This window comes from Acipenser ruthenus, chromosome 22, assembly GCF_902713425.1.
Source record: "Acipenser ruthenus chromosome 22, fAciRut3.2 maternal haplotype, whole genome shotgun sequence".
In the NCBI taxonomy this organism is placed as follows: Eukaryota; Metazoa; Chordata; class Actinopteri; order Acipenseriformes; family Acipenseridae; genus Acipenser; species Acipenser ruthenus.
In genome coordinates, this window is record NC_081210.1 from 10,702,664 (window position 1) to 10,716,050 (window position 13,387).

Below are 13,387 nucleotides of genomic sequence, written 5' to 3' on the forward strand. Positions count from 1 at the left end.
TGTGACCAGTGACGAAGGCATTAGGTAAAACATTTTGCATAACTGACTTGCACAGATGGCTGTACCTGAACAGAAACTCCAGCACAGCCCAGACTCCTGTCATTGCCCATCCCAGTTAGTCACTACACTGTCCACCACCTCCCAAAACTCCACTCTCTCTCACTGTCCCCCAGCCCCACAAACCTCCACTCTCTCACTACCTTCACAGCCCCCCAAAACTCCACTCTCTCACTGTCTTCACAGCCCCCCAAACCTCCACTCTCTCACTGCCTTCACAGCCCCCCAAACCTCCACTCTCTCACTGCCTTCACAGCTCCCCAAACCTCCACTCTCTCACTGCCTTCACAGCCCCCCAAACCTCCACTCTCTCACTGCCTTCACAGCCCCCCCAAACCTCCACTCTCTCACTGGCTTCACAGCACCCCAAACCTCCACTCTCTCACTGCCTTCACAGCCCCCCAAACCTCCACTCTCTCACTGCTTTCACAGCCCCCCAAACCTCCACTCTCTCACTGCCTTCACAGCCCCCCAAACCTCCACTCTCTCACTGCCTTCACAGCCCCCCCAAACCTCCACTCTCTCACTGGCTTCACAGCACCCCAAACCTCCACTCTCTCACTGGCTTCACAGCACCCCAAACCTCCACTCTCTCACTGCCTTCACAGCCCCCCAAACCTCCACTCTCTCACTGCCTCTCCCATATCAAACTGCTTAGGAAACTACCTCCTCCCTGCCCATTCTGATGCAGACCATCCCCCTCCACTATCGACGGGGGGAGACACAGTAACTGTAGCTATTCAACAGCTACAAACAAAACTAAACCCTCAATCTAAAACCGACTCACATCAAACCTTTGACACTAATGTCAAGAAGTCAAATAGGGGTGTGCCGACACCCGTACTCATAATTGCCTTTAACCAAAAAGTAAATGAATAGATTCACTTTTACCTGCCGATAAATACTTCTTAAAAGCAACAGTATCAGTACAAGCCTGTGTCAGTCAGCAGAATTCTCTCACTCCACTCATTGCTAACAAAGGGTAAAATGTCAAACAATCAACCACCTGAGCTGCTTGTCAAAGAGATAACAGTTGTTATCTCAGCCAAAACCAACACAGCATTAACACAAATTAATGAACAACCAGAGTCTGTGTCCAAGTTAAAACTGGGGCAAGGCTTACAGGGCTCGTATCCTAGCTGCACTGCATGTAAATGCCAGCAGAGGGCGTGGTAGCTAACAGAAACCTGGTGGAGTCAAATACTGTACTTGCCACAAAGAAACAATACACATTGGTTGATGTCTTTGTGTTTTATATTTTTCACAGTGGAGGTCATTTTCATAATGTTTTTGTATGGAAATGTTGCACAAGTTTGCTTCATTAGCACTTCTGAAATCAGAAAAAATCTTTAAAAATATATATATACACACTATAAGCTACTTCAAGACAGTTAGTGGACACAATGCATTATTGGCACAATATCAATGTCTTCACTTAATGTGAAAATTATTAAAAAACAAAAAACAAAGTACAGGTCATTGTTGAATAGTTTGTCATAGTGCTTGGATGAGAATGGATGGCTCGTGTTCAAATTTGCTTTCATTTTGGAAAACAAAACTAATTTGTTCTACATTAATGTAGAACAGAAATAGTAGTAAAATAAAAACTGGTACCCCATCAAAAGCACCCAATAAACAACAAACAAACAGTCAAATACATTTCAAGTAACAGATGTTCTAACATTCAAATATTTGTCCTAGTGCTTTTTGTGTTATTATTATTATTATTATTATTATTATTATTATTATTATTATTGGATTATGAACGTACTCTTTTGGCAACAGTTTCAAATTATTTCACATGTATAACCCATCTTGTTATGCAACCAGGAGAGGGTGAAAAATGCACTCTGTGTCCCTTTAACCCTTTAGATTAACAAGCAATGTGTCTGTGAAGGGGGTGGCTCTCTGTATCTTCGCTCCAGTGATCTTGGAGAAAAGGAGTGCTTATCTGTACACAATGAGGCCTTGTGTTCTGTTAAATCTGGGCTAGAGTGTGGAGAAACGCCCCCAACTTGCACACGCACCATCTACAACAATATGGCTAGTCAGGCTGTGCCACATTTTACTAATCTTTTATATTGAATCTGAATGTTGCAAAGGCAAATCTACTTATTTTTAATTGGTATATATCCAGGCAACTTGTAAATAAAATTTAAAACGCTTTCTACTATGAATTATTATTATTATTATTATTATTATTATTATTATTATTATTATTATTATTATTATTATTATTAAGACAGTCAGTTTATTCAGACAGTCTCAAAATAATTAAATCAGGCACAGGTATAATCCAGAATGAATTTCTTAGAAATACTCTTCCCACGTGATCACTGAAATGATGCAAATAAAGCACACAGGTTAGTAGAAGTGTCACTGTTTTCAGAATAATTTGACATTTTGCCTCAAAATGGTGAAAACAGCAGATTACTCAGATGCTGTCCATGTGCCGGTACTAATATATTTAAAAGCTCTATATAGTTGCATTATATATATTTTCCATGTAAAAGTGTCATTGCATAATCACATAATAACAATGTATTTAATTTAGTGAGGATACCACCACCCATTAAAACTCAAATGTACCCAATTTCACCCTTTTTGATTGTTAAGTTTTATTTTTATCATTAAATTGTATTATGTGCTGAAATCCAAAAAAGGCAGAGGCTACAAAAAGGTGACCAAGCGATTAGTATTCAGCAGGCGAATTAAAGATATGAAGTGAGATCTAATGTTTCATTAAGCCCATGCGGTTCCATTGACTTAAGTGTATATATCCAAAATGACTCTTCTATTTAATTGTTTAATTATATTACCTCCTCTCTTAAAAACAAACTTTCTCGAGTCTTGATGCAGAACCATGATTAACAGCTTTATAGTGTCTTGCATAGTCCATGTTGTTATTCTGTATAGCTGCCTTATGCTCCTCTATACGGATTTTCAAGTTCCTTTTAGTTTGGCCTACATAGATCAGGCCACAAGGAAACATAAGCACCTATACCACATGAGTTGTGTTACAATTGATAAAACTTTGCACGGTGTATTTACGACCAGAATGCGGGTGTGTAAAATATTTAACGTTATAGGTATTTGAACAATGAATACATCTTCCACATCAAAAATGACCATGGATCTCAATTGTTCTATTACACCAACTGCTATCTGTAGTTAGAGATTTATACAGTGAGGACACTAAAGAATCTTATGTTCCTACTCCTATAGAAATTTAAGAGGCATTATAGCAAAAGGACGTAACTGTGGATCACATTCTAATATTTTCCAATGTTCTGAAATAATCCTTTTACCATTCAGATCTGTGTTGTCCTCGTTAATACGTTATATAGAACAGTAAGTCATGTTTTTATAATTTAAATAAAAAAAAAACATGTTTATTTTCACGTATTTGATGCTGCTTTTAATATATACAGTAAGCTTGCACTGCAGCAGCACCAACTGCAGCTTTATTTAAATCACTATTCCAGGCAGGTTTTCAGTCACAGTCACATTTTACTACTACTAAAAATAATAATACTAATAATATTAAACTTACACTTGTCAAATGACTCCGGAGACTGGTTGTGCCTCCATGATACATAACAGTCGCTTGCACAGTTTGCATTCAACTTTTTTCTTGGTCATCTGGACGTTTAACAAAAACCAACAAAAAAAATTCCCAAACAGCAGAGGGGTTTTGAGACATTTCTTTCAATACAGCTTATTCTATACAACGCTTTGCTGTCGAGATGGCAAATGAAGAAATTAAAGGTTTCCCTCTGGATAACACAAGCTTAATTATTAGTGTTAGCATATATTTTGTAAGTTTCAAACATATTCTACCATAGCACTTCTCTTGTCTTGTAAACTAGGTAGTCAGTACATATTCTACTGAAGCACTACAACTGCTTTAGGTACCCCCCCTCCCCCATGCTTTGGCATACTATACCCTGCTCCGTACACGGCAGCTGCGCCATATAGAGTTGCTACGTGTACGATTTGGTAGTGTATTTATACAACAACACTTTTTTACATAATATGCATTATACAAATCAAAAGATTTAATTTTGCATGTGTGTGACATTTAAATGTGTGATTTATAGTATTCATAAGTTGTCAAACGGTTTCTGTTAACAGAGAGCAAATAAAAACACACCTTTTTTCACAAACCTTTGAAGGTTTAAAACTACCTTCGAATTCACAGCCCTAACTTTAATTAGGCAGCTTACAACTTTTGTTTTTATATATAGTTAGTCGTCGCCAATTTTTTACCCCGGTTTTTCTCCCCAATTTTGTATGCCCAATTATTATCTGTATCCTCGGATCACCGCTCGCAACCCCCCCGCCGACTTGGGAAACGGCGACTGAAACACGCGTCCTCCAAAACGAGTTACTGCCAATCTGTCATTTTTCGCACTGCGGATCCACAGCGAGGCCACCAGACCTATAGTGCTGGAGGACAACACAGATCTGATAACTCCACTGCAGAACTGCGGGGCTCTATCGGCCACAGGGGTCGCTGGTGCTCAGTGAACCGTGGATTCCCCTGCCGACCTAAGCACCCCCTACCCGGGCGGCACTCGGCCAATTATGCGCCGGCCCTATTTGAAATCAATGCAGCAATGACCCAAAGCAATATTGTGGAGTAGTGGTTAGGGCTCTGGACTCTTGACCGGAGGGTCGTGGGTTCAATCCCAGGTGGGGAACACTGCTGCTGTACCCTTGAGCAAGGTACTTTACCTAGATTGCTCCAGTAAAAACCCAACTGTATAAATGGGTAATTGTATGTAAAAATAATGTGATATCTTGTAACCACTGTAAGTCGCCCTGGATAAGGGCATCTGCTAAAAAAAAAAACTTGCCAGATATCAATCCAGTAGAAATGCTTTGGACTGACCTGAATTAAGCTGTAGCCAAGCCTTGTTTATCCAATCTGTCTGAGCTGAAGTAAATATGCAAGACAGAATGGGCCCAGATTTCACCAACAAGAAGAATTATAACGCCTGAAAGCCATAATAAAAACAAAAGGATGACTGTGACAGAGAGATCCTGTCGCTGGTTCTTGAGTGCATGTGTGCCTTTATGGAAGCAGCTGGGACACACAACAGGAGACATGAGCAGGTAGGCTCGCCCGGTGCTGAGCTGATCGGGAGGTCTTGATTGGCTGGGGGCGTGCCCGGGGAGGCTGTGCGGACCTCAAAGGGAGTCTGTGCCACATCTTGAGGTGACTCCACCGCCATGCTACACAGACGGGTGTTGTGTTTACATCAAGGAGGCGAGCATCCGCTCCATGGAGAGCAGAACTACACGAAAGCCTTCCACTCCAAGACGGTGCTCATGAAGGCATTGCCCAGCCAAGGCCGTTTGAAGAGGCCAGAGTCGCCGTGAGAATGTCAGGGGCCCAGAAGTAGGTCAGTTTAGGGGATGTTGATCCCAAACAGTGTCGAGAGGGTTTGCATAGAGTAGAAGGTTCCTGGAGCGGGACATTCCTTTTAGTGTGACTAGCGTTTGCCTTGTGTGGCAAACTTTTATAGCTTTGGCACCTGTGTTTATTAAATATGCACACCTGTGTGATGTAGGTCAAAAGTGGCCTGGTAATTTTTTCACTCAACAATAATGTTTAGGTGTCTACATGTCAGTTTGCAGACAGGCTTCAGGGTGAGGAGAAGTAGGGCTATGTCAAGGTTCTGAAACATTCCATACCATGTTGAAGAGCCTCATGAATGCAACCAGTTAGACCCAACAGAAAAAAAAAGATTATTACAGACTAGATACTAGTATGGTAATTAGTTCACTATTATTGAGTAGGTCTGGGTGTTGGCAGGTCCTGATTGGCCTACAACAATATATATGCTAATAAGGGTTTGTCATGTGATATGTATAAACATGCACTGGTTTGGGAAAGCCCTTTGTAATTCTCTGTACCGTGGAGGTTATCCACCACGTTATACTCAAACGTGCTGCTGTAATACTAAGAAGATTTCTGCTTAATAAAAACTACTCTGCTGAAACACAACTGAAAGGACTTTGTGAAGTTTCTTCTAAGACAGGAGTTTAATCCCTACATGTGGCATGTTAACACCCAATGGTTTGTGTCTGCCTCAGTATTATTCAGTGACGACCCACGTGCGTAACATCACCTTGTTACATGGACACGCTAAATACTAAAGCAGGGGTGCCAATACTTTCATCATGAACGAATACTTTAAAATTAAATAAATAAAAACAAACTTGTTAAATTACTCGAAAATGTGTATTTTTATTTTAGTTTTATTAAAAAGTGGTTAAAGTTTACCAAATGCTTGTCCTTAATCTGTTACCTTGAATTCTGATACAAATGCAGTATTCCAATACTTTTGTCTGCGACTATGTCAGAAATAGTTAGAGGTTAATTAGGTCAAGAAACATTATCTTGGGGGATCCACAAATGAGTATTTCCCCCAGTGATGTCACAGCTGGGATTCCTCACGCACACTGCCTCCCTCGAGCCCCTCATCTCTCATCACTATCCCGGAAAGCAGAACCTGTGTTACTGTGGGCAGTTAACTAGCCTGGTGCCAAAACGGTTTTCAATCATCCGTTTCATTACTGTCGAGAATCACAATTCACTCACATTTTTAACTCCCATTAACTGTGTCATCTGTAGTCGGTAGCACTTTCACTGTCACCCCCCGCCCTGCCCACTTTTTGATTGTTGGATTTTTAAGATAAAGCAATACTACTGTCATTAAGTCATTTTTAAAGTTCAATTACATGGCACTTGACTCTTCTACCATCCTTACATGGTCAAATCAGCTGAGTGCAGAAAGGGAGAGGAGCAGATCATCTCAGCAGCAGGAATCATTCTAAACATATGAATGGATATTAAAATCACCATAATAAAATCAACTACAGCTCCAACCCTAGTGCCAACACATGCTAACCCACGATGTGTGAATGCCACCTTGCTGTGGAACTGGCACACATCCCTATAAAATCAATCTCCACTCACCTCATAGGCAGCATAATCATCATACTCCTCAGGGCAGCCTACTGTCTCTGCCCCAGGACTGAACCCCATTTCATACAGCGGACTGTCCGAGCCTAGGCAGGGGCAGGAGGGGGAGAGAAAACAAGTATTGTCAGTAAAGCAGTACCGCACCAATTCCTATGAAGTACTGTAAATATAAAATAAGTACATTAGTAACATACACCCCCCTTCACATCTGCAAATACAACACAGAGATCAGGGTCAGTAAAATGCACATCCCCATGACCTACATCTGACCCAATGTCATGTTACATACTGTAAGTGTACCAAGAGTGCTCAGAGAGGTTGGTATGAAAGTTTCTTATAGGTGTTCCTAGGCATGGAATTTAAGGCCTGCTACTTTAATACAGGTTTTTAAAAGATAAATTGATTTGACTAAATGTGTTTACAGTGACGATGTAATGGATAGTGTGCCATTTATACCTACAGCTACTGATAGAGACAAGTGTGCATTTTATGAAGAGGGGTGCACATTACAAAGCTACAAAACAAACTTCACACAGTCATGGCACTTTCTGGTGGTGCAGACCATTGATTTTGATGGTGTACTCAGGTTCACAGGCCCATGCTAGTGCAGTGTGGCCTCTGAATTATTCAGGAAAATCGGAGATGTAGCTCTTTGAAACATATACTTGTTTTCAGGACTCAAAACGCATTACTAATTGAAGGCCTGAGAAACGAAAGCTACACAAGCCAGAAAGACAGGCACGTCATTGTGTTGCTCTGTCATGGGCCTGCCTTTTTTTATTTTTTTTTATAATGTATTGTAACATTTCTGCACACCTAGTATACTGTATATGTTAGTGCGGTAGCCTAATAAATACATTGCAGACCTATGCTTTTAAAGAATTATCAAACTATCCGATTTATTTATTTATTTACATTTCAGAAAGTACAAAAGTGGATCTTCTTCAGATCGGCTTCAGGTAAAGTGAATTTCCTGCATCGTGATGAGGTCATTCGCTACATAACACCAAGTCAGGTTCCGTATTATGTACCCTTGTCTGTAGCACCAGTTTAAATCACAGAGTGGAGATGGGTGGCCCTGGCAGCTGAACTGGAGGGGGTAACATTGAGCACACTGACCTCCATTGCTGATCGCTGTGATCCCACGGTAGAAATCTTCAAAGCTGATCACACCCAGGCCGCCAGGGTCCAGGAAACGGGTTAAATCTTTCACCTGCAGGAACCAGAGAGAAACATGAGTCAGTAAACAGGCTGATAGGCTGAAAACTCTGAGATCAAGGCTATTTAAAAACAAGGAAAAACATTTGACGCCATGCTGTTTGTTAAACCCTCTTGCACTCTTAAAGAACGTCCATCACAGAAGATAGGCATGTGCACCTCAATCCTGACCTGAACTACCTCTACCTGCCCTTCAGTCCCAGGCTTCTCTCACACAGAGACTGCCAGTTGTGCAGCACTGTGGGCTGGATTACTCTACTGTCCACTGTATGGGTATCTTCAAAGCTGGGAATAAACCCAGGCCTTCAGAGGCAATGACCGGCCAATTAATTAAATTGTTGCTACCTTTGTTTTCTAATGACAGTGTATTTCTTGAAAGCCAGACATGACTGCCCTCACCAAGCACCCTGGCCCTGGGAGAAGAGAGATTTTTTTCTGTCAGGTTCCTCTTAAACACCAAATACAGTATCATATGTTCAGCACATATTCTAGACACAAGCTCAAATAGGCAGATTCTGTTTTTATTTCCCTATGCAAATGTACAGTACCAATCCATGCATTATTAACGCAGTATTGAATTGAAACTCATCAACCCAAAACTGAATGTCAAGAACGTGTTCAGCCGGAGATGCATGTGGTTTGCTCACCCTGCCTTCATCTCCTGCAAACTCCAGTGGATGAGATGCTGTACAAGCTGTCCAAAGATCTTTGGGTTTTTTTCTTGCAATTTCCATTCATTATAGTCTAACTAAATGCGTGCAACAGGGCTACTAGAGCCTATACAAAGCTGAAAACGCACCTTTACTGAAAGCATTGCAGATTAAAAACAAAATAAATAAAAAATACACATTTGGTGCAAAGAGGTCCACACTGGATGCAATTACCCCCTCACAACAGAGGTTTCCAATCTGACCAGCAGGGGTCGCTGAACCACACTGGCAGGACTCCCACTGCGCTCTCCATGCAGCAATGCCACCAGGGATCCACTATTAAACAGTGTCTTATTGTTGCAATAAGTGGCCACGCTCAGAAACACAAATAGCAGTTCTTTCTGAATGTGTTTTAAATCATAGCAGGCTGTATTTTAGTCCTTTACCTGATCAGAACAGCCCAAAGCGGTTATGTTATTACACAACACTGACCACCTCGCCACTTTGCAAACTGGACAGCGAAAACAAAGCACCCTGTGTCTAGTTTATATAGATAACATTCCAAAGAACTTTAATAATAAAGTTTTGAATAAATATTTTAGTAACACTCCTGTAGTATGTTAAACTTGCTTTAGGCTTGTTGCGAATGTTGGTGTTTGTTTTTTCCTCTCCTGAAGCTACCAAGGCATAATTAACCCTTGCATTCAATTGTTGAGCACAAGCTTTTACTTAACAGCAATGGTATTCAAATAATAACGTTGCAGGGAGAGGAATGGAGTGATGTGGGCGGTACAATCATCGATATTTACTCCAACGATTTTATTTTGTGTGTCCAATGAATCGATTGCTTAACTAACAGCCCTAAACCCCAAAAAGAAATTCTCAGCACGATTTTTCTTTTTTCAAAAAATATTTAAACATTAGGAGATACGTTTCACCCAACTGCAGCTGAATCACAATTCCCCTTGGCTTAGAGGAGATGCAGTGGCTTGCTTTTATGTGTATCTTAAAGAGCTTCAAACCAGTATACCCTTGATATTACAATAAGAAAACTAAATGTGTACACTGCGCAGAGTGAGACAGCCGGACAGGATCAGTACATGAAGACCCTAGACCATTTTCACAGATGATTGATTGATGATTGAGTTACCAGTTTTCATATGTAGGGGCCAAACTTGTGTTGAAATGTTGTTATATTTATGAAATATGTGCTCTTCTATCTGTAGTACATTGAGGTACAGTACCTGCTCTCACTGAAGACAGACAAAGATTGAGTCGAGTCAAGTCAATAACAAATGAGGGGCTTACTTGGGTGCTGTGGTTGTGGCACTAATATTGAAATTGCAGCAGTTCACTCACGATAGAAAGATTTTTGTTCAGGGAGAACCTCTAACTATTCCACCGGTTCAGAATTCTGACTGTTCATAGTTTTTTCTTTTTTGTAAAACATTTTGAAATTGCATTTTTAAAACTTTACCACCACGTGAGCCTTTTCTGAGTAATAAAGCACAGACCAGGACTACAGGTCGATAGCTTCCGTACCCCAAGAATGCCAAGCGATTACTGAACAGTCGGACCAAAGACCTGTCGGAAAAAAGAAACGTAACAATGGACGGGAACTCTTTTACAGAAGGTACTTTAAATGCCATGTACTGCGTATCCAGGGTCTAATTTGGACAGAAGTGGATAAAACTAAATCTGCGGTTTCTGTTTACAAATCCCAGAGGTTCCATTTCATCCCAGTTTAGAATCTCTGCCAGCGGGAGATTTTCTCTTGCATTCTTCTTGAGATTTCAAACGATTGTAACAGCCATGAGACTTCATACCAAAAATAAGCAAAACCTTCAGCAAAACCAGACAAGCAGCTTTAAAGAGCTGTCACCTTTACTGACAATTACAGAAACCAACAGGGATTAAAAAAAAATAATAAAAAAAACAGATGTAATTGTATGATTGTTTATGACAGTTTAAAAAGTTCACTGAGAACTTCAAAGAGAATCAAAGAGCCATTTTAGATAAGATTGTTACATGCTTTAAAACCACACCAATTCTGTGTTTTTAGACAGAAAAAAGTGTGAGAGAACCAATTTATGAATGTGGACAACGTCACAAAAAACGGGAGTTAAAATATGATCATTGTGATAATTTAGCGGATAATCGATATCTGGAAAAATCATTATCGTCTATCCCTAAGGAGATGCAACATCTTTTACATGGCGTTTCTAAAGTGGCACTGTAGGAATCTCCCTTCTTCCTGGTGCCTGATCCCTTCTTGGGGTACAAGGTCTTTCCCTGACAAATACTTGCAGCATTACAGTCAAGCATGTCCTAAACTAACTAATGGTTTGTCAAGCTTGAAACAAACCTGGATGACTGGCATGTTCTGGGAGAACTGCAACACTAACACACTCTCCTCTGCACTCGAAACAAAACGCTGTCCCCTCTCTATCAGCCGGCAGTCACATGACACCCACCGAGGTAATCAGTATCATAGCAACCAGCCCTGGAGTAACCTAGCAACAGGTGAACAGGTATCCATGGATGACTGCCACTAGGAGATTTAAGAGTCTTGAGTGCTAAATAAGTGTCCTTTACTTGTGTGGAGATAGCCAAGATCCACTAAACTAAAAATAATGTTATTGGGTTTTGTACAAAGACACAGTAAATAAATTGCAAAGCATATATCTGAAAATGTAACAGGACTGATGCTTGGCATGACCCGGCGACCTCGTGCACCGCAACCGAGCATCTTAACCACAATGAAAGAGAGACAGGATTGTCTGCTTTCATGGTTTTAGAGCTTTTAACACCTCACAGACAGGATTTGTAAGGGCAGTGTATCACACAACACTACCCATTACACAAGCATCACCACATAAGGCATACGCCATGGCCCATGTAAAAATGTAGCATTTCTTTTACAAGTTAGTCATGATGGCTCCTGTATGATCTCCTGTTGAACGAAGGTATTTTTCCTAGACCTCATAGAAATTTGCATTATTGAGATTTCAATTAAAGAAATAAATGGTTGCAAGGCTAACATTAAATCCTCCCAGTGTGCTATAGAAGGTGATCAGGTCATTATACTGCAGCTCAAGTGGACCAAACTTCTGGGAGGGGGCTAGGCAGGGCAGCAGGCTAATTCACAAGCTTTTATTCCTGGGGCCGGTTTTTCAAAACTTATTCTGGATCAAAGTGATCCGGATTTTGTAATCCTATATTTTGTGATCAAGATTACTTTTATCTGGATCATTTTGATCCGATTTTTCAGAAAATGTCACTGCTGGACTACATTTATCCAGATAACAAATAATCACGATTACAAAATCCATTTTTTGAATAGGCGAGTTTTAAATTCTTATTTATGATATAACCTAAATTTAACAAAATAAATAAGATTGTGGTAATAATGATTAATATACAACTTCATTTATTTTGTTTTATATATATTTTTTTTAAACAAAATCTAAATCACTTTTAATGTTAGTGCACATAACGCATGCAAATAATGGTGATTTTATTTATGCCTACTTAGCAGAAATTAAATAACTAAATCTAAATTGAATAAAAATAAAACTTTAGAAAAAAGGATGTGTTTTTAGACATTTCCATCGTCTTCCTCATCGGTCGGGAGTCCAGCATCTCAGACGAGCTTTAAGGAGGCATATGCTTTTTTTTTTAAAGCTATACCACTAAAAACATGTTTTCCTTTGTGCTTGCATGGATACAAAACTTAAATAAATATGTAAATACTATAACACTCTATTCGGACATTAGTGTGTGTTTGCTATGACAATTCAAACAAAACATCGATGACAATTTAAAAGCTAAATCCACCTCCGCAGTAGGATCACAATAATCCTGGTATTTTGGATCAAAGTGATCCTGAGCTTTAAATTCTGAAAAACTCAATTTCAACATTTAAATCATGATCGGATTACCAAAACGAAATCCGGATCACAGTGATCCCGATCGCATTTCGATGTTTTGAAACACCCAATTGCACAATATAATCCAGATCAAATGGGGAAATATGATTACCAAAGTTTTGAAAAACCGGCCCCCGGAGGTCAAAGTTTAAATCCGGCTCAGGTGACAAGTGACACGAGTTTGGTAATCTCTGTTTTGTCACCAGTGCACATTATTCCACATCATAAAAACTCCATCTAAAAGCCAGTATGTTTTTTTTTAGTTTGTTTTTTTGGTAACGCTTTATATTGTGTGGCATAAATTAATATTAAATAGATATGCAATTGCATATTAAATTCATGTTAAATTAATATTAAATAGATATGCAATTGCATATTAAATTCATGTTAAATTAATATTTAATAGATATGCAATTGCATATTAAATTTATGTTCCATTATTCCTTGTTACTTTCCATTAACATTTAAGTCAGATTAACTGTATTTTCAATGAAAAACATGTGAACAATGGGAAATTACATATTTTCAAGGTTAAAACG

The 13,387-nt window shown here is 39.7% G+C and overlaps 1 protein-coding gene across 3 annotated transcripts in view; it reads right to left on the reverse strand.

The window, feature by feature from the left end:
• LOC117431405 (rab11 family-interacting protein 3-like) overlaps positions 1-13,387 on the reverse strand; it is a 54,099-nt gene that overhangs the window by 25,032 nt on the left and 15,680 nt on the right. For all 3 annotated transcript variants that reach the window (XM_034052279.3, XM_034052280.3, XM_034052278.3), the window contains exons 2-3: positions 8,171-8,264; positions 7,046-7,137 (exon numbers count right to left, since the gene is read on the reverse strand). In XM_034052279.3, coding sequence (XP_033908170.2) covers positions 7,046-7,137; positions 8,171-8,264 — 186 coding nt within the window. The remainder of the gene's footprint in view (positions 1-7,045; positions 7,138-8,170; positions 8,265-13,387) is intronic.